The 27920-nt window shown below is 45.4% G+C and overlaps 1 protein-coding gene across 2 annotated transcripts in view; it reads right to left on the bottom strand.

The window, feature by feature from the left end:
* Positions 1-4223: 4223 nt before the first annotated feature.
* Positions 4224-27920, bottom strand: part of LOC125716647 (glypican-5-like) — a 101932-nt gene continuing 78235 nt past the window's right edge. For both annotated transcript variants that reach the window (XM_048989204.1, XM_048989205.1), the window contains 2 exons: positions 19434-19569; positions 4224-7337 (listed from right to left, as the gene is read on the bottom strand). In XM_048989204.1, the coding sequence (XP_048845161.1) occupies positions 7150-7337; positions 19434-19569 (324 nt within the window). In that variant the 3' untranslated portion in view covers positions 4224-7149. The remainder of the gene's footprint in view (positions 7338-19433; positions 19570-27920) is intronic.

Here is a 27920-nt window from a genome sequence, read left to right as displayed (position 1 = left end):
AATAGTAAAGATTAGAGTTCACTTCACGCAAGAGTCAGTGTACGTGAATGGCTGGCGAAATAAAGAATAAAGCTGAGAAGGGAGAGCTTTTCACTGTTCCGAACAGCTTGGGGAAATCTGACTTGTGGAATCAATTCAGTCTTAACAAGTGCTAAGTACATCCTGATTTAATTAAACTAACTGGAGCTTGGTCATATGCGCCATGCCTATAGGCCAACATGTCATGAGGAGGACGAGACGCTAATGACCGAGTTATGCTTTGGAAACATTGCATTTGTGTGTGACGCTGTCATGATCACGGGCGGGGAGGCGGGCAAGGAACTGGCAACCAGGTCCAAATCGAGGCAAAACTCAGGGCTTTAATGGGATCAGGGAGCAGGAAACATCAGACGGGAGATACAGGCACATAACCACAACCAACCACAATGACGGACAAGGGAGACACGCAAGACTAGGACTTAAATAGGACAAGACTGATCAAAGTAATCGGACACAGCTGGAGACGATCAGGGAAGCACACGTGGGTAATCAGGGGGCGTGGCACACACGAGGAGCGTACAAGCCGGGCATGACAGATGCAGCATGCCCGTGTGTTTATAATGTGTTTGTTTCTGTCTTAGCAAATACGTAATATCATTGTAAAGCGGGAGTCAGGTTTAAGCTGGGCTCTGATCGTTAATATCCAGACTCGGCTTGGGGCGGGCCTGGGCTCGGGCTGACATTCCAGGCATGCGCAGAGCTCTGGTTTTAGATAGCGGGAGGGGCAAAGTCAAGGAACAAGTTACCCCACTTGCCTGAAATCAGTCACTAATTGTTAATGATACAATGCAGGGTTTTCTCAAGGTAGCGAAGATATTTGTGAAGGTCACAGGAACGAGAATAAGAGTCTTTATTTTTCATTTCTTAGTTTTTCCATGTCTGTTGGCCCTTCACTAAAACCAAAACGGCAGCTTTCGCTGTGGACTCTCCAAGTCTGTTAACTTTAAAGAGTCGCAATAAAGTCCCCCATTTATGCCTCTGAGTGTCCCTGAGGAAGTAATTTTTTATAACAGACGTCGGGAAATTCTAAATATAAAGTCTTCTGAGAAAGTAATTATTGCTAATATAATAAAGGGATTATAAAGTAACCAAAAGAAATGTACCTTCTGATATAAGAAATATGTGTCTGTGAGTTGAGGTGACTGTAGTTAATAAATCCATTGGGGGAATTTTAGGCCTTAATGTCGACACACAGCCTCTCGGGTCCTTATCTCTCAGTGTTATATATCAAGGCTCCTTATTTGGTGGGAAATACCCAGATTCTTTTTTGTGTTACTTAAAATTATTAAAGAATGGATGAAATTAAATATATTTTTAATCCAAGAAAAAGTAATGTGTAGTAAAATGTCTTACTTTTCCCTGACTATAGAAGTGGTTTACTGAACTTATTGATTAATCTCTTTTTCCAGTGATCATATCGGTTTATGTAGGTCCAGGAGGGAAAGTGAAAAACCTGTTTCCTATGGGTTTTTTTTTTATATGGCTATTGGCTTTTGAAGCTAACGATGGAAAAATTAAGGAAAGAACTCAATTTATCATTACTGGTCTGGAGTCATGTGTAATTTGTGTACCAGTTAGAGAACTGGTTTTTAAATTCTAGACAGCTGTAACAGTCTATGAGCAGAGGGAATGAGGTGTCTGCAGAGAAGCCAGTGGTTTGTACTTAGGCTTTGTTTTGTGCAGAGGGATGAATAGCATACTGTGCCCCTAATCACCTTCACACAGACGTTACTCTGGTAGCTTTATTCTCGGTCCTGCTGGCTGAGTCTGCAAGCGAACCTGCCAGCAGCCCTTGTCTCCTGGACCGGCCTGTCCCATTGGCTAGAGGGCTGGCCTTGTTGTCCGGGAGCCTGGCAGATGGATGAGTCTATTCACAGGTAGGCAAAGCTAAATCTGGCAAGAGCGTGAGTGGACGCCTGGGGGAGGAATGCCTCAGCATTCCGTTTGGGCTGCACGCCGCTCCAGTGCCTTTTTGTGGAGGCCAACCTAGCAGCTACCAAGGGGGGACAGGTCCAGAAGTCCGTGGATTTAGGCCAAGTCCCAGGAAATATAGAGAGCAACTCTGCCAGCGTTACAGTTCAGCAGATCTTTCCACTGTAACTACCAAGCTTGATAATTATAGACTTATCCAAGGCCTGTTAAAAGCGGGGGGGTGAGCCAAGGTGGGCTGAGGTCGTTACTCCGCTGCAGGCTGCTCATTGTTAATTGACAGCTGATTAGTTAATGATTAATTACTGTTCACCTGTGATCATTTAATAGGTTTGATTGACATAAAACAGGCTCTCGTTGTGGAGGGAGTGATCTTTGGAGAGCTGTTTTTGTCTGCTTTTCTGCTGTGAAAACCGTGCTTCTGACATCAATTCCATCCTCCTGAGTAACCTGTCTTTGTAGTTGTGGGTTATCCCACATACATTTAATGAAGACATGGCAGCAAAGTTAAATTGATAAAACACTACAGGCACGTCAAAATGTGACTTGATTCATTTCAAAACAACTGCGAGACACATTGCTAACTGCAGAAAATAAACAATGGAAATGAATAGCTTGAAAAAACAAGTTGAGGGGAAGACTCCAGTCTCAGTGGAGTGCCTTCTTCAGAATATTAACAACACGCATCAATAAATAATGTTTATTGGTGGCTATTGTGTGTATTATGACAGAACTGCACTGGTGCCTTTTATTAATGCAAATTTATGTTTTGTTACAGTACAAAGAGCTGCCTGTGTCTGCTGTGCTCTGCACTGATCGCAGTGACTGTACTGTACAGTGAGATCAAGACGTTCGGTAGCATGACGTGTTTGTGAAGGATGATACGCTCCTACACGCTGGCTCCCCCTGACTGAATCAGTCCAAAACCCCTGCAGCTGATTTACTGATTTGCCAGCCAGTGAAGGCAGTGTAGATGAGCCTGTTTGGGGGGAGGGAGTCATAGTGGAAGAGTTCAGTGGGATTCTGCTTGAGGACAAGGGAGTCCCTGCAATGATTGGGATTTAGGGTTTTGCTCGAGGGCCCAATGATAACATCATTCCACCAGCCACAGGATTTGAACTGGAGATCTTGCGATCACAGGAACAGGGTCCTAACCTGCCCTCTGTGTCAGCTCTGTGCAGAGCACTCGTAAAGTCATCAGATGATCTAATATTGGTGTTCTATAACAGAGTCTGTACATCTGTAGGAATAGGTCTGTAAATATGTTAGACTTCCATGCTGTGTGCTGTTTGCGTGTTGTCCATGTTTGTTTAGTTTTTTCCATGGGTATGAGGCTTTCCTCTTGCAGCCCCAACACAAGCAGCCAGGAGAATTAGCATCTCCAAAATCCCCATATTGCATGACAGTCTGCATGGGCTCATGCCCTCAGACGGACTGAGCATCCTGGTGCTGTGTGCTGCCCGGGATCTGCTAACTATGGTCCTACATGGTTTGTGGAAATTGATGGAAGCTTGGAAGGGTTGCTGATCAGTGTGGTGAGTCACAAAAAAATGATGCATGTGACATGGGGAGAATATGAAGGAAATACTCTTATACATTATCCCTCCCTCTTCCATCATGATCAGGGCTGTGGGAGAGCCTGGAGTCTGGATGCCAGTCAGGGCACAGGGCACGTACACGCACCGGACACTACTGGGCCATTTAGAGATGGCAGTTAGCCCGGTCGTGTGTCCCTGGACCACGGGAGGAAACCAGAGCACCCAGAGGAAACCCACATGAGAAGAGGGGCGCACACAGACTCTTCAGTGAGCAGAGGTGAAATTCAAAGCTCCGACCCTGGAGATGTGAGGCAGCTCACTCGTCCTTATGAATCATCATCTGAAAATTGTGTGCCGTGCACAAGTGTAGATGGATATTGCCAGGGCTCTGCAGAAACTTTTCGGGGGGGCAAGTGCTGGACCCTGGGGGGGAAGGGGCTCTTTCAATCATTTGGGCAAAAGTGGCAAGTGAATCAAGACCCTGCATATCACGATTTTACATATTCTGAGGCTGATCAGTGGAATCTTTGTGTGATTTTTATATTTTCCTTTGTTGAGAACGTGGAAGTCGATAAACCAATTTCACTGAATTGTATTAATAAATTCTGACTCAACAGTTTACGAGGCCTAAGGGTATCATAACAGGCAGAAGTCAAGGGAACAGAAGTGGAGAACTTCTAAGTATTATTAAAAAGAAAAGACAAAGATTACACTAAATTGCCCGGCAAGTTCTTGTACATTTATTGAAATGTCAGTATAAATAAATGTTTCATACACCAAGCTGAGAGGAGACCTATAGATCAGACACACAGCCAGACGTTTGCTATTGGCTAATGTTACAAACATTGCCACCCCTCCCCCATTCAACACACCAATGAGCAAAGAGCAGGTCATCTAAATGAAGCATTAACAACAGCATGAGACATCTGGGAAATGCAGTACAGGTTAGCCGCAGTAGTCTGGTGGCCTTTCCTCATGTCATATGGCTTCATTCCTGTCAGTCAAGTCCTGATGGCCCACCCCTTTAATCATTGACCCGCCCTTTACTCACTGCCACTCCTTCATCAGTTATGATCATCCTGCATCAGTTATCGATGATCTCCAGGTATCATTTCCCCCTAGAGACTGCTAAACCATTTCATGACCAGTCCCATTCTCTGCTGATACTTGATGACACTTAGTTCTCAGAGCCTCGAGGTTCCTCTCTTGTCTGAGTAAATAAAAAAATGGCCGAATGTCGCTAGCGATCTGCAAAAGCTCATCTTGCACAAGACTGACAATTTCATCTCTGTGCTTAAAAATACATGTGGTGAAAAAAGACGTGCATAGGTTACGGGTGCTTCAGACAGAAAGAGCTTTGAGCTTTGAGAGGACTTCAGACCTGCCGGCCACTCGAAACGTAGAGCTGGGCTGGGCCTTCTGTGATGTGTTACAACAGTGTAACAGGCTTGTTCTAGGCAAAGCCACGCTGGCAAGAAGAACAGGGCCGACCGGAGCGACTCTGAGTCCGACAAGATAGCTGAGCTTTTCCAGAGAGGGAAAACTGTTTCTGTAAACAGTGTTAAGGGTAGTTGAAGGGGTTACATATACACACTTCCCACCCAAGCATAATTGAAAAGTACACCCACACAAAAACATACAGATACCTTCGCAGGTATGCCACCCCCCACTGGTCAGACCAACCATTCACGCATTTCCTTTGTTCAATTTCACAGGTCAGACACCAAACAAAAACATCCAAAAAGCATCGCATTAAAAAACACATGCACGCATAAGGCACACAAATATTCACAAATATAAAAATATGTATATTAGACAACAAAAGCCCTATTATACTTTTGTGTAATTCTCAGGCAGCAAGTAAGATTCATCTGGGTTTACAGTGATGCATAAACATGTACAAAACTATATCAGAACATACGTCTCTTGCTTAAGATGGTCTAGTTGGCAGAAATATTCACCGCTGCTGTCAAAACAAGCACAAATACAATTCAAAATCACTACTAATAATAGTTTTGCTTTACTGTTATAAATGCAAGGTATGACGAACATTTCAGATCCATAAAACAATCAATTGATAATTATATAGTTTGGTGCTATTTACAACTTTGCTGCATTATAATTGGCTAAAGGAGAAATGTGAGTTAAAATCCAATTAAACGATTAGAAGGTTGATTCACTGTATTTAGTTACGCATTAAGGGATTTACTGATGGTACAGCTGTAGCGATTGCTGATTGGTAATGACTGAACCCAAACTCTACTGAAGCCTTCTCAGGTTCCTGAAACAGGAAGCAGTTACCAGTCCATTCATCTGTTCCACCCAAACCTCCCCCCATCCATAAGAGAGAAAAAAATAACGGCAATTATATTAGCAAGCTTCTGTGCAATTTACAAGAGAGGGAATAACAACTAAAACACATTAATCAAACGCTTACAGGTCTGAAGAGGATATGTTTTTTTTTCTTAAGAAAAATTTACATGTGACAATAAACACAGAAACACTGCATCCTCAAGGTCCATGACTGTTAAATCCTGCCTATTGAATTATATGATTAATCACATGTTATGATATATCTTTGACATCACACTGGGTGTCCCACACGACCTTCCAGAGTGCTTTGGAAGGGCTGAGTTAAGTATAAGACGGCTCTGGAGTGCATACAGTTCATTTCTTTCCTGAACTGCTGCTGTCAGCCACCTTGAATTTTGCATTTGTAAAAAAGTCGGCAATCAGGAAGTTCAAATCGACTGCATTCCTTGGTTCCCGTTTTAGCCTCGGGTGCTACGACACTGTTTAGTCGTAAGTAATAAACATGTAATTCTGTACAAAAGAGATGTGCAGAAGATAAGTAGAGAGCAGCATGATGTCAGCCTTCGAAGAAGGTGTGCAGGGTCACTTGTGCGCTTGGACTTTGACAGCAAGGCAGGAGAGGGTGTCTTTCCTCTCCCTAAGCTCAGATTGCTAACCACCTTCCTGGCTTTGGGGAAAGCTGGGTATTAAAGCTTTAACAGTAAGTGGCTTCCCGGCCAGAGCAGGAGTAAGGGGGAGCCAAACAATGCTTCAATATTTATTTAATAAGTTTTATACTTGGTGGCATCACAAAACAACCAACCCCCAGTGGCTGGAACAAGGAATTTTTTTGGAGGTACTTGGAGCCAGTAATTATGAATCCGTCCCTCTGCCTGACTGAGAGTTATCTCACGCAAATGTGCAAATCATGTCTGTGTGTGCATGTAACTTGGAAATATTTGAGAATAACGCACTGCTAATGTTGAGCAGTAAGGTTGTTTTGCTTTGTGTGCTAGTATTTATGCATATGTACCTAAAAGCACGTCACAACAAGGAATTCATGTACAGGAGCTTAGGGCAAACAGAAGAAGGTGTGAAGCCTGCCTGAGGAAGCGAGACTGTGATGTCTAACAGGGGTGCAGAAGAAAGAGCCGACCTCGCGGTCCGTGCCTCAGCGTGACCCGGCATCCATCCCAAGGGGGTACTACCCCCACCCCCACCCTCTCCCTCCTTCCGATCTGCCTCCAACTCCCCCTCCCTCTCTTAGTTCCCGCAGTACGCCACCTGTGTATGTTTGAGAAAGAGCAAGCTTGAATGAGACATGCTCTGGGGTGGCAGGGGGGGGTCACCATCACATAAGATACCACTGCAGCCCCAGCAGGAATGAGGTGGTGGCCAGTAGGGTGAGGCTGGTAGCCAGGGTGCAGCCAGTGTTCCTTGGCCTGTCCTTCCGTGGGTGGACAGTGGGGGGTGTTTTGGGGAGGACTTTCTTTCCATCGTAGACACCATCCTGAGAGGTGTCAGTCTTCTCATTTTCAGCTGCCAGAAAGAAAGAGAGAGAGAGAGAGAGAGAGAGAGAGAGGGGTGGGATTAAACAGCTGGAGTTAAGCCTCTGAATACACAGTAACCCACACTTTTGTTAATCCATAAATAGTATCATTATGGGAACTGATTGGTAACAGATTTCTGTCTTATTCAACAAAGCCCTACAAACCACATTTAGCTCATCAGGTGTAACAAAAGCCACAGCAAGACTCACACAAACCTACTGCCATCTCAATCCTGCAGTCCACTTATGAATAGGATAATCTACAACCTTGAGAACCAGTCTTGAAACACACTAACTCAGTTGAGAATCTGAACTTTCCGGGTACATATGAAGAGACAATGCTGCAGAAGAATGAAGATATAATTTTTGGTTCAGTCCAGTAGTGGATGCAGGAATATTTCGGACTGTTATGCCAAAAATTCAAATTAAATGGTTTGGAGGAGTAGTATAGAATAATTCTTCCTCAATTCAACCTCAAGATCTTTTGCCAGTTTACAGAAGCTAACTCTTTGTAAGAAGGCTCTGTTTGGGAGATAAACGCCATCTCTCATTCTCTGCTGAAATACCATCTGTTCCTCAGAGGTTTACACCAATTAAGCTAAAGCTGACAGTTTCCCATTTAATTATCTCAAAGCACATGTGGAAAACTAGGAACACTAAACATAAGAAACGAGATCCCTCTGATTATCACACAAATGCCCATGTGTGTGTGCGTGTGTGTGTGTGTTTGTGTGCACATGGATTAGGTGTATATTACATTGTGGGGACCGCATGTCCCTCGCAACTAAAATGCCAAAAGTCTTGAATTTTGTTTGGTCACTTATTGTTAGGGTTATGGCTGGGTAGGGGTTCAGGTCGTTAGGTTGGGATTACAGTTTTCCCCAGAGAAATGTCCCCACAAAGATATAATTACAACCGTGTGTGTGTGTGTGTATGAGTGTGTTTGTGTTGGTGCTGAGGTAATGTACTGCTTGGGCTACACTAGATAATAGTACATATACATCTGTTTTTAAGTGTCAGCTTCCCTGCTTTAAGACCAAAGTGTTGCCTCAGAGCCTAGAATTAAAGGCAACCTGGATAATTATTCAGGCTGCACCAAACAACCCATGACACTCCCAGAAACGACTGGCAGATCATGCACATGTTCCCGGTACTTCAGGGTTCCTTGGCCAACCCTTCCAGTGATATGAGCATGATCTTTGGGACTCCTGCTGAACCCTCAAACCCCAAAGGTTTTTCCCAAAACAGGCTTCACGTGGGTGAACTGCTCAGTCAGGTACATACCTCAGCGGAGAAACCAGACACTGAGGTTAGAGGGGCAGAACGCACAAAGCATCAAGGACTGTAATTTGATTTCGTTGCACAATAGCTATTGTTTGCTTCTGAGTACAATAGACAAAAGCCCTCATTTACTGCTCATCACGAGCAAGGGGGAGGGGGGCAATTTCATTCAAATCAACCATCAGGAATGATGAACAAGGTTTTGCAATTCTCATATCACACAAGATTTTTTTGTTTTTTTGTTGGAGTCTAATCATCTAAAAAGACAACATAGCAGGATAAGGGAAGGCATTTCACTTCTAGTGAAGTCTAGCAGGTATCATTTAGCTTCAGTGACATCCAGTGTCAGGCAACCCATGAGGAGGACTGACAGGAGGTCTAAGCGAGGTCACATGACACAAGGCTATTTGGGACACGATTGGTGGAGGAACACTAAGGAACATCTGGGGCAGGGCAAGACGGAGAGAGATGCAGTGTCCTCACCCGCAGGGCATGCATGCGGGATGGGGCGCATGGGAAACAGGGATAACATTATTGTGGGAGGGGCCAGGATGGACATACACCCTAAGGACTGTTCTCCTGACAGAAAGAGCAAGGGGTCTGTGTAGGGTTACGTCAGATGAAAAGGACAAACCTTACTAAGGAACACATTCAAACCAACTTAACTGCACTGAAGTCTCCATTTTCACTGCCCCCCATTAAATCTTTCACTGTTTCTCCTCACAATACAGAGCAGGTGCACCAGAGAAAAAAAGAGGACATTTTCCTGTTGCCATCCATTGTAAGAATGCTGTCTTTGCATCTATTACATTTAAAATCTCCTTACTCCACCCACAGCCTGGCTCTGGGTCTCTCCAGGGTGTAAAATGCATTACATCTCTTTAAGTGTGAAAAGATCTCTATTTCAGTGGAAATACCAGTTCTAAGGGGAAAACAACACATGTTTCTTTTGTAAATGTGGCTGTAAATGCATGTTTGAAAAAATAATCCAAACCACGGGCCAGCATTGACACTGGTCAGCTGGAACATTCCATGGGAAAACCTTGGATCAGAGCTCCATATTCATGCCTATATTTAGCAGCTGATGGAAACAAAATAGATTTTTAACAGATTGGTAGCCATTATTGTCCAAAATCATGAATATTATGTTTTGATCTGTTTGTACAGAATGTCTACTACAGAGTAGGAGAGTAGATATACAGGAAGGATTGTTCCATCAAAGCTCATTACAAATTTGGACTTGACAGTAGAACCGTTCTGAGGATTTTGATTGTTTCCCAAGGTGAATGACTGCTGCAAAATTGGTCTTGGTACAAGTGCGTGAGAGTGAGAGTATATGAGCATCACAATAGATGGAGTCCTGTTCGGATTGCGTTGACTCACGCCGCAGGCCGGGGTGAGCATCACAGTGCACTGGGGTTTCGCTTGGGTTGCCCTGACTCACGCCGCAGGCCGGGCTGAGTATCACAATGGACTGGGGTTTCGTTTGGGTTGCCCTGACTCACGCTGCAGGAGCTCTGAGTCCCACTGAGGACTGACTTCTCTGTGCTGTCACTCCCTAAATGTGTCAACCTGCTTCCCATAGGTTATTATTAGACATTGTTAATCCTGCCATCCTTATTATTCCAAGATCTCATTTCTGTGACAAACCAATAATCCTCTGCTGGTGATTATGGGACCCTGAAATGTCCATACCTCTGGTTAGAACAGGAGGTTATGCTTAAACGCAGAAGAGTGAGCTGTTCTTGTACCGAATCCCCATTAAAAAACAGTATAGGAGACATGAGCACAGCCTGAAACTCTGCAGAACACATGAGGAATCGACACTAAAAATAATCACGCTCCGTGACACTTTCCTTACACTGGGCAGCCATCTGAGGCTGCGGGATTTACCGGATTGGCAAGGAAGCACCGCACCCTCACAGATAGTTGGAACCGCCAGACTTGGCGTTTCTGAATATAATGCAAAGAGGGGGAATGTAAAGGGGGGCAGGGAGGCTGGTGTTTGTGGCCCTCGTGAGTTATTGAGTGCCATTAACAGAGAGTCACCCTCAGCCCACAGCAGAGGATCCCAGAGGGTTTGAGTCATGAGGGGGGGAAGTGAGGCCAACTAAGGAGCAAGAAGGAGCCCGCAGGGGCTCCGGGGGGGGGGGGGGGGGGCAAGGGCAGGAGCCAACCTAGAAGGGCTTTTCGAGGGAGGGGTTGCTGTACAAAAGCCACAGGTGACCAGCGCATTATTTTGCGGGGAGTCTCAAGGCACCCTGCGGCCCCACAAAGTGAGGCCCCCAATAGGGCTGCCCCCCTCACCTTGGGCAGGAAGCAGATGAAAGATGGCTCCACTTCATGCCCGCCGGGGGCCATGGCCATCGCACACCCAGCCTCCTCCACCATCATACAGGATCTCCACCACTCCACCACTGAACGTGACCCTGACTGCACCCAACTGGTGAGGGTCATGGTGTTACCGGGATGCCATCCTGGGCTGGGCATTTTGGGCATGATGGGTGGGCACTTATATTCAAATTGTGGCAGAGGCCACAATGGGATAATGGGGTGGGGGGTCTCCTAGCCTTATTTACAATGAAAGCTACTTCCCCAAAGGAAGTGACAGGGGAACTACCTATAATACAAGATTATATTCAGGTGGCGAGTGTAACAGTGCCCCCTCCTCCTCACTGGCAGGAATCCTGCCTAGTTACACAGGCTAACACTGGGACCAAAATGAATGGGGGGGGGCATCCTAAGCAGCACAGGACACAAGTATGGGGGGGCAACCTGGCCAGGAGGCAGTAAATCAGTATTCATTTATTATTAATTCTGGGTCAATATTTATTTCATGCAGTGCTAGGGAGTAAGGACAGGGTGAGTGACTTAAGCATCTGTGTGAAGCCAGCTGGAAACACAGACCCAGAATCTCTGTAATAACTGCTTATGGCTTAGGCTTTGGGCTGGGTAGGGCTTAAGGTGGTCATGTTGGGATTAGTTTTCTCCTTAGAAATGAATGGGGAGTCCCCACAAAGGTATAATTATAAACCTGTGTGTGTGTGTGTCAGAGGACCGTAAATAGGGATGAGGTGGGGATGGGGCAGCTTCCTTTGTGTTTCAGGTGGGGCGGGGTCAATGATTCAACCTGTCATTGTACTCCCAAGAACACTGTTCTGTTTCCAGGGCTAGGTGTACATCCACCAGCGTGGATCCCACCGTGCCATCCAGGGAGGCAGCCACAACTCGCTCTAGGAGGGAAGAGACAGCCATGCAAGCAAACTGTCTCAGACTGTAATCCACTGAAATCTGTAATCCTAGTGTTTGATATCAGACACCTCCAGACAGATATTTATCAAGGCAGGTGTGAATACATGTATGGAATATGCTAGATATGTGCGGAATATGCTAGAATGATAAATATTCTTGCTGTTGTTGTTGGGTCTTTTACTTTCTGTGGGGTGGCATAGAGGCAAACCCTAAACTCCTGGGACCTGGGGTTCAAGTCTCTGCCAAGGTTCTGTTTAGTGTTTGCATGTTTGCCACATGTCATCATGGGTTTTCTCCTGGTATTTTGGCTTCTCCCCACAGCCAAAAACATGCTGAGATGAACTGGAGTTACCAAAATTGCCCGTAGGTATGAATGGTATATGAGGGAGCACTGTGATGGCTTGGTGCTTCATCCTGGGTTGTTCCCTGCCTTGCTCCTGTAGACTCAGGGCCCCTTGTGACTCTGAATAGGACAAGTGGTTACAGGAAATGGGTGGATGGATTATTTTTTCTTTATCAGACTATAAACTTTGTAAACAATGAACAAAAAAAATGAATACAGACCTCCAACAGGTAGGTGGCACTCTAACTTGAAGCACTTAAAAATAGGTAAGGAATGAAACCTGACACACACAGCTTCTAGGCAAAGGGAATGAGTTTCGCACTGAAACTCCACTGGGTGGGGGAGGTTTGTGACAATAATAACACACTGATTAAAATGAATTCCATCTGCAGTTCATTCGGAATAAATCTTTATTTCCGGATCTTTCAGAAGATGGCTGCCCAGTCATGCATGCTGTCCTTGCTGAAGGCCTTTCTATCACTTCAAGGACTCCGTTTAATCGCCTACATTCATGCTTCAGCAGCAACCCAAAAGGTTGGGTAGAAACATCCATGCCAACCTGGGGCCACAGTGGAAACAGTAATTATAATAGATATTATTATTATTATTATTATTATTACATAGAGACCAGTCAAAGAAAGGGCTCCCTCCTCAGTAAGAGGCCCCACTCACAGGACAGCTAATGCAAGTTTTCCTGAAAGATGCATGGATGACACGAGGCCTGCTCTAAGCTAACCCTAACCCTAACAGAGTTTAGGGTTACAATATTCTGGTCTGCGGGATTACAGCTATCCAAGCTGTTCCTTTCTCAACCGCGAACATGCCCCGAGTAGGCGGTGCCATTAGCCCACACTCTCAGCAGCATCCAAAAGAGCTTAATTTTATTACATTTATGCTTTCTCTCGAGGCAGTGGACATATCTGGCAGAGACGACAAATTCACTTTGTGCATACGGCAAGAAAATCGGCTTGTTTAACAATTTGTTACTCAGAATCGGGGCCCAACCTTTGGCATGTGACTGGGGTATACTGTACTTTCCCAGTGTCTAGTCACCATGCAAATAGTCCTCTACCTGTAAATGTCGTGCCATTGCAGCAGAAAATTGCCAGCAATGAATGAGCACCTGGGGGAACCTTTCCCGTTCTCATAAAGTACATCCTGTCGCCAAGGATTCTGTCCCATTTGCTACAGAGGGCTCCCCACAGCCACACTGTTGCCACGGAGACCACTCACATTGATGACGGCTGTTCCTTAGCTCTGGAGGACATCCCGCCTTTATCATCCCATACTATCGCTACAGAGACCATCCCGTCATTGCTGGCTCATTCACATGGTACATCCGGCCTGTAGGCTCAGCTCCGCAAAGCCCCTTCATTACAGGCCCAGGCCAAGCAAGCCTTTATAGTCTGGGAGCTGTTTGGAAAGTTACAATCCACCGGTTTGAAACAAGATATGCAAGCAGAGGTAATTGGCAGATGGGGGAGAAATATAGTTGGAGCTGCACTATATTGCTGTTGGTTTCGGGGTACTGTAAGAAGGGGGGGGTGGCATTTTGGGAGTGAGAGTCACATGACCAGGATGGCTTCATTTACTCCGGGAACTTGTGCTGCTCCTGCCTTTACCTGATTCTCAGCCAACCTCACAATCCACAGAAAATGAATCAGTGCCGCCGGCAGCCACAGGGCCTGAGAAACAAGCTCGTCGCGACAACATTGGCTGCCGTCCTATAATAACATCGCTGTTAATGGCTGCCTATAAAACATGTTATTGCATCTTTAACAAAGGCAGAATGACATTCAACAGGAGCTTCAGCGCATGTGAACACCGAGACGCTGTGTGAAGTTGCCACGGCTGAATCTGAATTGCATATATGAAACGGATCAAATGGCACCTTGGAATACTAAACAGCTGACTTGGACTGCACACACTCCAGGCTGCTCCTCTTCACGGGTCTGGGGGAGACTGCTGGTGTCGACCTGGAGTGGGTGTTGGAGTTCAGCTCAAGCGGTAAGCGTGACCTCTGAGGTCGTCTGCAGGTGTCAGGAGCAAACCGTAAGGGCAGGAGGCCCTGAAACGGGTCGACGGAGCAGATAGAGCCGAGCAGACATTAATTTCCTGAGGCTTTGGAAGGCAGCTTCGAGTCTGTTTACCATTTACAAGCCGAAGCGTGAGACAGAAGCCAGCATCTGTGGTGAAATGAAAAGCGAGTGAGAGGCCAGTGTGTAGAGGAGGGTGTATGAAAAACAAGCAGCCCAGAGCATCCCACTGCCACTCCCACTGAGCAGCAGTCCGGTGTTCGGACCGGCTCAGGAAAGGCCCGGCCCGGATCGGTGAGAGGTCCCCACTTAAGCCCCTGATCCCGGCCCATGGGGAACAGATGGGTCTCGTGCGTGCACATATTACCATCAAAACCTTTCATTTCCTGCTTCCTGTCTTCCATGTGCGCCTCTGTTGGGCACACACCTTCCCCGGGATAACCCCACGTCCCTGAGAGCAGAGGGGCACAGGTGGCATTCTGTCCAGGCCCCCCCTGCGTCCCCCATAAGATAGCATCCTATTAGCCATGTTACACCTACCTGACTTAAATTTGTCAGCTGCCAAGCAATTACTGTATCCAATTTTTTTTTCATCATCATCCAAGTTGGCCTGGAGCCGGCTCAGACTTTTACCTTTCATTTTTCCCACAAACTCTCACCGAGCCAAAAAACAGAATTTGTCCTGGAAAATTTCCCGGTGGGAGATCACCAGGGCCCAGAGATCATTTAATTACCACTCAGTTCCATCCTAAGTAGCTCCTAAAACCCAAATGTGAAGCCCGAAAGGGGTGAGGGCAGGGCTGCATGATTACCTCACCGCTTTCATCCGGGGAAACATTAGACCTTTAGCTAGCCGACCGTAGGCCATAATGGAGCGCTAAAGCAGTTAATACCCGTGGATTCACATTTAAACCCCACTCTATACAGCACTATTATGCTGCAGAGGAAGTGAATTCTGTTATGATTTTAAAGTGTCGAATGTCTCTCAGACCAATCACATTTGAAGGTGAGAGTGATGGGGTGTAAACAGGTCTCCAGGCTGTGGAGAAAGGCAAGAGTAGAAAGGGTTACATCTGTCAGGAATCCTCCCTCTGTTTTCACTCTTTATCTTGCCACTTCGTCTCCCCGTGCGTCACGAGCGATTTACAGACCCAAGACAGGTGATGGCAGAGCCAACCCGCAAACAGATGGGTGAGCTTGGAGCAACTGACATTTTACCCAGCATGCACCAGGATCAAGCACAATAGATGGTTGCTCTCCAGCAAGGCCTTGCTGCAGCCTGCGCCCAGATGCATCCCACACTTCTGGGTTTGACTTTACTGTGCTGCCCCGCTTCTGTGTGTCCCATCTGAACTTCTTATTATGTTTTTTCTCTTGGGTTTCCTTGATTATCCCTGACAGGTGGGCTCCTGTAGCTGGTTTGAAGTCCCTAAATTGCTGGGTGTGTTTTTCCCCCCAGAATGCACTGGCATCCTGTCCAGGGATCTTCCCTAGTTTAGCGATGTGCTGTCTGGTTCTGAAATAAACTGTTTTACTTCAGTCGTAGTTCATCATGGGTTCTCCTCAGAAAGTTCAAAGATATGCAGTAAGGGTAGCAGGTATGACTAAATTTCCCATAAAGTCTAGGTGCCCTGTGATGGACTGGCATCCCATCCAGGTTGTACTCCAGCCCTATGCTGCCTAGAATAGGCTCCAGGCCTCCATAAAAATGACCAAGGTAACCAACTGGAAGACAGACCAATAGTACTGCATTACTTAAAGTGAGGATGTAACTGAAATGATTCCCCTCTTTCTTATGAAATGATCCTTTATTTGTCATCTGCTCACATCTATCAGCTTCTTTTCACATGGCCCATCATGCTTTCCTTTGAAACATACATATACAGTTGAGAGCGAAACCTGTGATCCAAGCACAGGGTGAGGTCATTTTTCTGGTGCCCCTGGAGCATTTTGGGGGAGCTTAAGGGCCTCGCTCAAGGGCCCAACAGAGTCTGCCGAGGCTCCAAATGGCAACCTTACACTCAGAAGCACAGGTGCTTAACCCACTGATCCACACAGCGTCTTCCGTCTCTAATATCACTTGAACTTGCTGACTAGGGTGCTTTCTATCTTGATCACCGCTGCCCAGAGGTGATCAGTCACAGAGATGCAGACACAGAAGGATGCAGGAATACTGAGGCTGACTTTAATTTGCTGCCATCCTTCATACTGCAGCGGGGTCTTCCTGACTGGAAGGATAAAACTAAAATGGCAATTCAAACTAAATGTGGGCTTAATTTAAGTATCAGTTTTTTCTTAAATCGACATCGCAGTTGAAAAATATGTAGGAGGACACTTGTTCTATCAAGTTGCATAAGCTAGCAAAGGCATCAGAGAGGGTTAAAGCATTGGAGCCAGGACCAAGTTCAAGGAGGATGCAGGTAGATAAAAGCCCCTAAAAGCGTCATGCCACATCAAGGCCAAGCCGCCCCTGTACCCTGAAAAGTCCTTAAGCAAGCAAAACATTCCTTCAACACTGAGAAATGCATCATAAAAATAAGAAACAGGATCCTAATCCACTTTTGACAGATGCCTGCACTTCTGCAGTGCTGCCCAGCTATCTGTACAGGCCTGTTCCACACAGCACCAAAGAAGGCGGGAAATACCACACACAGCTACACAAAGCTGACGTGAGACCCCAACAACTCAACATCCCTAAATGACCGAAGCACTAAGAATCCAAAGGGAACATGCGATCGACTATGAGCGTTTCACTGTACTCTCGCTCAGACTCAGCTGACAAGCTCAGAATTTTAGTGAAGTGACTAAGCAGTCAAACTTCTACACATCTTATTAGGAAAGCATGCTCTTACTTGGGCAGCTGGGAAAGCATTTACCCAGGAAGTACAATCTGAATCGATAAACTCTCCCCACAACAGCCAGGAGAGGTACGGCTCTTCTACTCTTTAGCCGTAACCCTACAGCAGTGTGGCTGCCTTGACCTGTAGATTGACAGGCCGGTCTCTGCCTTCCTATCTTGTTCTTTGAATACAGATGGCCTTATTGAGTGAAGCACACCTGTCCTTCCAGCCTGCCGTCCTGTCCGCCGGGCTAGCAGGGGCCTGGATGCTGCAGCACTGACAGAATCGCCCCCCCCCCTTCCACCCCCACAATCCAGATGACAAGAAGTCTGGAGACAGCCAGCTGCGAGACTTCAGCAGGAGGCAGAGGACAATTGGGCATCTGTCAAGCTTCACACATCTCTCTTCAGCAGACAAGTTTCTACAGCGACTGCGATGTCACTGAAATGAAGACACTCCAGGCCAGTTCCAGGATCCAGCTCTGGGGGTTTACCTACAAATGTGGACAAGTGCAGACGCCCAAACAGACAGAGGCATGCTGCCCCCGTACAGCTGCCCCCGCACACCTGTGACGCATGCAAGCACTAACAATGCACTTTGTTAGCATGGCAGGCAGATGCTCAAACAGGAAATCACACATTGGCAGTGACGGCCGAGCTGTATTCCTTTGGACAATGGGAAGAATTCGGAGCACGTGGGGGAAACTCGCACTATGTGGGAGAAGAAACTCCGCACGGGGAAAGAAAGAGGATGGGATTCAACACCTTCCACCAAACCTGAAGGCATGAGGCACAGTACTACCCACTAATGATTCCAGCATCTTGATCTCACTCTCTATCAAACAATTACCCATAGATCTAAAGCCTATTGCAGACACTGGGGCAGATGCGTTCCCACACCTCGATCATGCTTCACATGTTGTCTTCCAACTGATGTTCTTCTTAGCAAATGTATATGAAATGTCTTACCAAATGGTACAAGAGTACAACTAGAACACATAACCATTCGATTACCAGGCTAATCCCACGTACAGAGATCAAAAGGCAATGGATGATTAAGAACAATGTGCTGCTCTTCAGCATGCGACTATCACTCTACAAGGCAATGGACTGCTTTTTCAGCTGAAACTGGCCTACCTCTCACACCTATCCTGGGGTCAATTTGACCCCAAAGGCATATGTCAGGTGACTTCATGGTAATATAAATATTGTAGGAGCGTGTAAGAGCTAGAAAGTGAAGGCAAGGAAACAGACTCTGAGGAATACATTAGCCTTAGCAATGACAGAAGATGAGTGCTGTTTTGGTAAGTCTCTTCCAATGATACTCATATTCAAACACCTGCTATTCGGCATGAAAGGCAGGTAGACTGATTTTAATATCAGGTTTTCTCTTCTTTTATCATCTTAATTCTCATTAATGCAAATTATTTATGGCATTAACGATGCCAAGTAGAAAACAGAGCTGAACCCAGCCTCTGTACTTCATCCACGTAAACAAACAAGCTATGCCTAATAAAATATGCTAATATGCTAATTGACAAGATAGTGGTCATTTGAAGCATGTGTCCAGCCGTTATCCTACATCTCCATGGAAACATCATCTGATATTTTTAAGGTCAAGAATGAAGCATGTTAAATTGGGGCTGGGATATTGCGTCAAGTGAGCAAGTTATAACGAACGAGAACCACGGCACAAGGGTAATTATTCCTAAACAGTGCCTGAGGCAAGCAGTCGTTTGTCGTCTTATTGTGGAATGCTGACATCATTGAACACGATTCTGCTTGACAGAAAGCTTCTGGATAGTAGACCATGGGACTGACCCAACGCTTATCGAGATGTTCTGGTATGAAAATGTACATGGAACAAGCGCAGCTCCTGCGTCCACTTCCTGTCACACATGCATCAAACAGCAGGTTCTTCCTCCGCACCCATACTTATAAATGCAGCCTGTCTGCCTGAATCGAGCACACGGTCTTCACAGGGAGAGTGATCAAAACACAGGCTGTTTCAGAAGAATTCCTCTCTCAGCATTTGTCTCAGATGGAATCTCTTTCAGAGCGGGTAATTATTTGCTCTGGCGAGAGCAAAGTTCACAGCAGGACTGACACCTACCAAGGGAAGCACAGTGGACACAGCAGAGAGGGAGGGGAGTGAGGGATGGGAGGGGACGATAAAGGCAAAGAAGGAGGCAGAAAGGACCAAGGGTGAAAAATTTTAGGGTGATACCATGAAGAGAAACAGGAATGGCATGATGATGAAGTCAGGAATGCTATCTGGGAATGAGTGACCAGCAGGATGAGGAAAGAGGTGAACTGTGGAAGCAGAGAGACTCACGGTTCTTGGAGGCCCCCTCTCCAGAGCCCTGGCAGCCATCTTCATCATCACACTCAGCACTGCCCTCTGTACCTCCACTGCTCAGCTCGGCCCAGGACCAGACGGAATACAGTCCGGGCGTAGTATCCCACACCTCCTGCAGATAATATACACAGCACCAGTTCAGAGGACAGTCAGGGACCAGCACGACCCAGGCCCAGGCAGAGAGCAGCCCAGGTCCCAGCAAAGAGTATTCCAGGTACAAGTAAAGATCAGCCCAGGCCCAGACAGAGAGCAGTCAAGGCCCCGGAAAAGAGCAGCCCAGGAAAAAACAAAGAGCAGCAGCGGCCCAGACAAAGGGCAGGCCAGACGCCAGCCTAGGTTCAAGTAGAGAGCAGCCCAGACCCCTGCGGACAGCAGCCGAGGCACAGGCAGAGAGCAGCCCAGACACAGGCAGAGAGCAGCCTAGACCACAGAAGAGAGCTGCAGTTGTGGAGCTAGAGTTTTATTTAAGGGGTGGCCAAAGGGTGAGCAAGAGTTTCTCAGGGGGTCCATATAAATATGAGAAATGAAGGAGAATAATATTTTTCTGGTACACACTCATAATAAACAATGAGTTTGTAAATGTTTATTGAATAAACACCAATCATAAAGACCAAGCCTAATCTAATCCAGAACTCAAACTGGATTAACCTCAGACTAAACCTAGACTGACCATGAAAAAACCATGACCAAACAAAAAATAAAATTGCACCAATGACCAAACAAGAGCAGTGAACATAAATTTAAATTTAAAGCTCAGAACACAGATAAGACTTAAGAAATTCTCAAAAAATAAACAAATAAAACTGTTAAATCATAAACAGCAAGATTTATGAATACCAGCAGAATTGACCTGCATTCCCCTGGTGGTATTTGCAAAAGTTCTCTTTTTTTCCATGTAGGTAGCTACTACTAACTTAAAATAGAATAATTTAATTATTGAATCTAGGCAGCTAATTAAACCCTCACATTACAGTATAGTGAAGTTGATTCAAAGCTTTAATATTACATGCATATCCTGCTTACATGCAGTACAAGACTAATGACTGGTTCTCCACATATATACTTATAGACTTCAAGCAAGGGCTAGTGCTTCTTTGTGTTGGTCTAGCACATACAATCTCAATAAAAAAACATTTCAGTTTGTGGTTGTAAGGTGACAAAATGTGAAAAAGTTCACGGGGTATGAATACTTTTTCAAGGCACTATACATGTAACACCAAACATTAACCATCGCAATCAAGGGAACATTCAACGAACCACTAGGGAGCTGAACAGAAGCAGGAACTTAAATACTGAAACTGAAACTGGGTAACAAGACTAACACAGGACTGGTGAGAATAATTAACCAAAAACTGTAAAACAGACCACAGATGAAACTCAAAGGAACTAAAACAGGGAAACTAAGAACTAACCAAGAAAACTGGAAACACAGAATCTAATGAGAGTAACAAAACCAATAAAACATAACTAAGGCTCAAAACAAGAAAATGAATGGAAAAATCACCAGGAGACACAGGAACTAGAAAAACTCATACTAATGAAACAAGATACAAAAATGGAGGAGGGGGGAATTCAAACACAGGATAGAGGGGTCCACAGACAACTACATGCTCCACAAGTTGAGCCATGCAGCCAACCGGGAGCAGGGGAAAGACAAAGACTGACAACATGAGGGACGGGATGACCAGCAGCACCTGCTGGCCAAACGGGGAAGGGACACAGAGTGGGACAACAGGGGCCGACCCTGACAGCCTCGTGTAAGATGGAATACAGTTTATCATCTTCTCCAGCACGTGGCTTGCTGGTGTCTTTCAAGAAAATGAAACAGAATGATGAAAATCGAGCACCATTTGTCAGAATGATGAGGGAGGATTTCTCAGAAACAGCACATTTATATACGATGATATGATGAAAGATCTGTCACCATGATGGACAGACATATTTGAGTGTCCTCACGAAGGACAAAAGAACGGAGAGTTTTGATGACCTTCTCCACAAATAATGTTTAGCAAAGCCTTTATCTTGGGCTATGCGGAGATAAACCCCCACCCCGGTAGGTATGAAATGAAATCCTAAGGCTGAAACATTTCTGACATGCTGTTTTTGACAGGAGCCAAACTGCTGTCTTATCTGCTGTTAGTCATTGTTATTCTGAGGTTGCAGGAAGATCACGTCGAGCTTTCATCAGAGGATAAAGAGAACAGCACGCAATGCCAGCTTCAGCAGCCCTGGCTCTCAGCTTGCATGTTGTTTTTAATAAAACCAAATAACTGAACAATGGAGTGTATCCTGACTACACCCAATATGTGACGTTTCACCGTTTCCAGATTATGGAATACAGTATCGTTACAAACTCACTCACACACTTCAAAAAACTATGTCATTTTTCCAACTAATGAAAAAAAAACAGGTCTTGGTGTCTTTCCTCTAACACATGTTTTTTATTGTTTCCCAACCTGATCCTCTGGGACCAATAGACATTTTTTGCTCCCTCCAAGTTCGCGAACAGGAGTTGGGAGGAAGCAAAAATGTGGACTTGTCCCCGAGGAGTAAGCTGAGATACTGGATTGGGAAACTCTCCCCTAACATCACATCAGTACTAGCATTATGGCCTCCAGGACTGAGGGTTTGAACCACTGCTATGAACCCTGGTTTATGAGTAAAGTTTGCATGGCCTTCCTGCAAAGGGCTAGCCTCCCAGCAAGGGTGCCCCCTACCTCACATTACATACTTTTTGAGGGAACAGGCTCCATGCTCAACCTAACCCTGTACTATACAATGGTTGCACAGCCAACGCACCACACCAAGCAAAAGCCTGTCATCTGCCATATTGGTGCATAGTCTCCTGTCTGATGCAATACTCCATGTGTACTGTCTGTGCTCCATGTGTTCTGTCTGTACTCCATGTGTTCTGTCTGTGCTCCATGTGTTCTGTCTGTACTCCATGTGTTCTGTCTGTGCTCCATGTGTTCTGTCTGTGCTCCATGTGTACTGTCTGTGCTCCATGTGTTCTGTCTGTGCTCCATGTGTACTGTCTGTGCTCCATGTGTTCTGTCTGTACTCCATGTGTTCTGTCTGTGCTCCATGTGTACTGTCTGTGCTCCATGTGTTCTGTCTGTCCTCCATGTGTACTGTCTGTGCTCCATGTGTTCTGTCTGTGCTCCATGTGTTCTGTCTGTGCTCCATGTGTATTGCCTGTGCTCCATGTGTACTGTATGTGTTCTTTTGCTGTGTTTGTCATGGCCAGTGTGCTTACATGCAATTTGAGATGTTGCCACAAACTCTGTTGACAACTATTACAACACAATAATTGTTAATGGACAGGTAGTTCACAGTCAGACATACACAAAAACCAAGAAAAGGAATAACTCTTGAAAATTGGCGGTTTATTCAGTGTTTCTTATTGGTTATCAGCTGCAGCAACAGCAATGTTTATAATAATAGTAAAGGATCCTTTAGGATTCCCAAAACTATAAAATAGGGCAGATCCAGAGAGGAGAGATGAGGTTTTAGGCAGTGAGTGCAACTAATAATGGTTACATAGCACTTCAAGAGCGGCTCAAACTGAAAAGACCCCTAACAGCGCCATAATTTACAGAGCAAACTTTGAAAATAGCAAGTATATCACTGAATTTAATAGCATTTCTGTTTTTGTTAGCATGCTAACGCTATTCCATCTTTATTTCTGTGAATACAACTAATTAGATGGCTTTTTGTGGCACATGATTTATTAGAGCTGATGGCTCTAATTATTATTATAAGCTGATGGCATGAAATTATTTTTTGGCTTGGAAACAAGGAAACATATTTTTAAATCCATTCTTTAGACAAAGCAGACAGATAGATGGCTATATCATGTCAATAAGCAGCTACAAGGAGCTTGTATTGTCAATCGTATTCAATCTGAGGAAGTATTTCAACTCATTTTGGCTTCAAAAAGACATTTTCATGTTGCATTGCACGACTGACAGCATTTTAACTGGCTCTGTTTCGCCAAAAATCATCCTCAAGAGAGAAGAAAATGTGGATTCAGAAGGTTAATTATTTACCTTTTTTGTGTCTAGTGGCAATTTTCAGTCTAAAAAGAAAACTCACGTTTAGGATTTTTATGCTTTGTGAGGGTGACGCTTGTGCATATTTTCTGCCTTTGTTGTCCCAGCGGATCCTTGCTGGCCCGCGGCCTGCCCCCAGTATGGTAGGCCAGCCCACCAACATGCCCACCCCCCAGTGCGCCAGCAACTCTGCAGCACAACCCTTCTGTGCCTCAACTCTCACCCTTTCTGTATCAGATCCCCTCTGGGCTCACGCCGAAAAGCCTGTCTTGTTTTATCTCTCCCCATTACTCCTTACACCTGTCCCAAAATTAAACACCCATCATGTGGCCTTAGGCCTTAAGCAAGTGTCACACAGTTGTAAAATACAAAAAAAAGTAATTTCAAAATCTCAAATAAAGGATGGATTACTTTTATCTAAATCTCTAAATTGGGTGTATGAGTATGCATATTCCTGAGTTACGAATTTGTTGTGGGTTCAAATGCTATGGCCAGCAGAGCAATCATACCATTGTTAGGTGTTTGAACAAGGCCCTTAACCCCAACGGCGCCAGAGGCTGGCATACCCTACTCCATGACCCACTGTATCTGCAAAATAACTTATTTAATGTAAATGTGTCTCTAATACCTGCGTAACATCACATTCTTGCTTTGGGTCCCTCATTGCAAGGAACAAACATAAAAAAAGAAATCTAACAGGATCAAGAGAGGCATGCATCTCCACAGGCAGAAGAGGTTTTGACCTGAACAGGCAGAAGAGGTTTTGATCTCCAGGAGTAGAAGAGGTTTTGACCTCCAGGGGCAAGAGAGGTTTGAACCTCCAGGGGCAATAGAGGTTTGAACCTCCAGGAGTAGAAGAAGTTTTGACCTCCAAGAGCATGAAAGGTTTGGACCTCCAGAGGTAGGAGAGGTTTTGACCTCCAGGGGTAGGAGAGGCTTGGACCTCCATGGGCAGAAGAGGTTTTGACCTCCAGGAGTAGAAGAGGTTTTGACCTCCAGGGGCAGGAAAGGTGTGGACCTCCAGAGGTAGAAGAGGTTTGGACCTCCAGGGGCAGGAGAGGTTTGGACCTCCAGGGGAAAACTCAGGTGAGGAGGTCTTTCACCACCTGGGTTGAATTACTGAGAAAAGAGACACTTCCCTTCCGTTTTTCCCTGTCAGAGCTCCAGCATCCCAAGAATGTCATGCCACAGACTGGCCTTGGAGGGAAGGGGGGGGGGGGGGGGCGGCGGGGGATTCGATTGCATGGTGCAGATTAAATTGTATTTTCTGCTACAGCATTAACTTTACATTACCTCACAATGCTCATCACAAGCCCAGAATCAGGGCAGTTCCCTGCAAATTCTCCCAATTAGCCAACCCGGGATTGTTTTCCCAGCACAGTCCTGTCAAACCCTTATTCCCATAACGCCCCAATTCCTCCATACAATCTCCATGTCACATGATTGAGCTCGTCGTCCCACCCATAGCAAAATTTATTTAAAAATCCTCGGCTTTCTAACCTGCCTGGTTCCACCCTGCTTCTTCCTCGATGAGCTAATGGAAAAAAGCAGCTCAGATCAGTTCATGACTGCTGGATTTTCCACAGCCCCACAGTGAAGCACTCAGCTGTCATGCAGGTCCAGCTCCACGGCGAAGCAGTGCCCAGTTCCGGGACTGACTGTGCTCCCTGTGACCACAGACTCATAAATGGACAAGTTTCAGGGGGCCGCCAGATAGTGCGATTATCCTCTGGGGCAAAAGCACTAACACATACCTTCAGCTTACATTCAGCTGTACAAATAGCAACAATAGCGCCTTTTACATGTGGCTCTCAATAAACCAGAATTAGCAGCTAAATACTAAGCACACTGCGGCTCAGCCCAAAGCGGGTGGGGGCCAGGATTTGCCCAGCAGTGTAAGTGAGGTCAAAAGAAATGGACACACCTTAAATTGACATTTCCGTTACTTTCGCCGATATTAAATGGCGCTTAAACAACCTTGTTTTTAAACTGCAGCTGGGTCCTAACTTGTTCCTTATGGTGTGTCGGCTGAGTGATAGCCTCCGTTTTCCTGCGGCCCCTGAGCTTCTACAATCTGCGCAGTAGCTTACTGGGATTTCCACACACCAGCCCAACCTGATCAAGGAGGAAATGACAAAATGACATTTCGGCTGTCCAGTCTGGGTATTCGGCTCCGTGACCTTCAGATACCTCTGGAAAGTCCACCAAAGTTTTTAATTCAGTTCTCCTTTGGCCGTGGATTAAACTCATAACGTGCCCATTATTCATTGCAGGAGAGCATTATGGGCATCATTTGAAACTGTTCCGGGTCACTTAACAGACGCACCACAAGTAAATTTAAACACACCCATTGGCTCTTCTGTACATGTGTGTGCACACCAGGGCCTGTCCAGGGTGTTCTTGTGCCCTGGACGAGATTCTGCTATGACTCCAACCCATTCCCGCTCACCCCAGAACTCCAGAAAACAAATGCTGTCTGTTCATTTATATCAAAATCATTTCAGCAGCACAGGGTACGTGGCTGCTAACTAGCTAGTCTCTCTGTTTAAGAATAAAAACAGTGAAATGTTAAAACTAGTGCAAAAAACTGTAATATCACAAGTTTCTTCTGCTTTTTTTCACTCCCCATTTTGTGCTCCCTAATCAATTGGCGCCCAAGGTGATCGTCTGTGTCAGCTACAGCTCTGGCACATACATACACGTGCAAAGACTTGCATAATCACGTATATAAAATTGTCAGCTGAGTATGATTGTATTACGATGACAGAAAGAGGACCTTGGCGAAGACCTTCAGCTGAAGAAAGCCAGAAATAGAGGCGTTAACTAGACACTGGAGACTGGAGATTTTGAACCCAATAACAAGGAGGAGCAGACATATGCAACACATGCGACCTCCATCTGTCACCTGCTTTGGTTCATCTTCCAGAAAGACAGTGGCCTCCACTGAACTGAGCCAGAGTCCAAGCAGAGTGGGAAGCCACTACTGGGTGTCCACAGAGCCAGCAGCCCTGGCTCCCACCAAACACCTCCCAGGCCTGGAGAAGCTTCCAGAACTTAGATGCATCCCGGTTGCACTCCGGCTCTGGCAGCGACACCATTAGATCAACTGTCGGAGTGCAGTCTAAGGCTTCCGGGCGCTGAGCAGGAGACATTAAGATCACTCATCATGTAAATGTTTTCCCTTCTAATCTTGAGCAGACGGAGAAGAGCCAAGGAAGACGTCCGACGAGGTATTTAGACAGTGAAGCAGTGAAGTCTATCCTCTGCAATGAGCTTCCACCGGACCGAAGGAAATTATACTGTCAGATTAACCGAATGGCCTCCATTTATCCATATTTCTATATTTTGCTTTTGACGTATCATAAGCAAAACATTAGCTCCCAGATTATCTGCCTTTCCTCACCCTATTTGTTAAATTAAGTTTAATTCACATATTTCACCAAACAGGGGCAGACTGGGAGGCTTGTTTAGGCCGGAAATCTTAACGGTGAGTCAGGCCACCAATTTTCTGTGGGGGGGGTTACTACACGACATTGCTTGAAAACAGGATTACGGGATGATCCCATAATATACAGCAGCAAAAACTTTATAAACTTGTTTATGTGCATTAACACTCGCACAATCATGCATGGCAGAAATTTGAACTCTTTCCATTGCTGCTTGTATCCACATTGTCAGATTGTGCTGAGGACAAGTAATCCGTCTCTTTGAAGTGACCCTGGACCACTGAACATCTAAGCAATTTGAAGTGGAGCAGCCATATGGAAAAGCTTTTTAAAAATGCTATAAAGTACAAAAGTCTGGGCACCCCTGATACAAATAACTGTATCAATTTATAACTTTTTAAATAAAATTTTGAGGCAGCAACTTCATTTAAACATATTTTATGGAAACAGCAACATTTCAATAGTGAAACATTTTTTATTAGACCAACAGAACCAATTGAATATGCATTTAAGCAAAAACAGGCAGGTGCATAAATCTGGGCTCCCTAAAGGAATAATCCCATCAATATTTAGTGGAGCCTCCTTTGGCTGAAATAACAGCCTGTAGACGCCTCCTATAGCCACTGACAGGTCACTGAATTCTGGCTCGTGGTATTTTGGACCATTCTTCTATACAAAATGCCGCCAGTTCAGTCAGGTTTAATAGCTTCTAAGCGTGAACAGCCTGCTTCAAATAAATCCTTGCATTTTCAATGATGTTCAGGTCTGGGAACTAGGAACATTGTAGAGAGTGTCCCTCTCCATGAATTCCTTGGTAGATTTTGAATGGTGCTTTGCGTCATTGTCGTGCCGAAACATCCTACCGGGCGTAACTTCAACTTTGTGACTGACTCTTGAACATTCTTGTCCAGAATCTGCGGATACTGGGACGAATTCATACAGCGCTTTAACAAGGTACCTGTGCT

Source organism: Brienomyrus brachyistius, chromosome 21, assembly GCF_023856365.1.
Source record: "Brienomyrus brachyistius isolate T26 chromosome 21, BBRACH_0.4, whole genome shotgun sequence".
Taxonomy (NCBI): domain Eukaryota; kingdom Metazoa; phylum Chordata; class Actinopteri; order Osteoglossiformes; family Mormyridae; genus Brienomyrus; species Brienomyrus brachyistius.
This window is presented reverse-complemented; position numbering and strand designations above follow the sequence as displayed.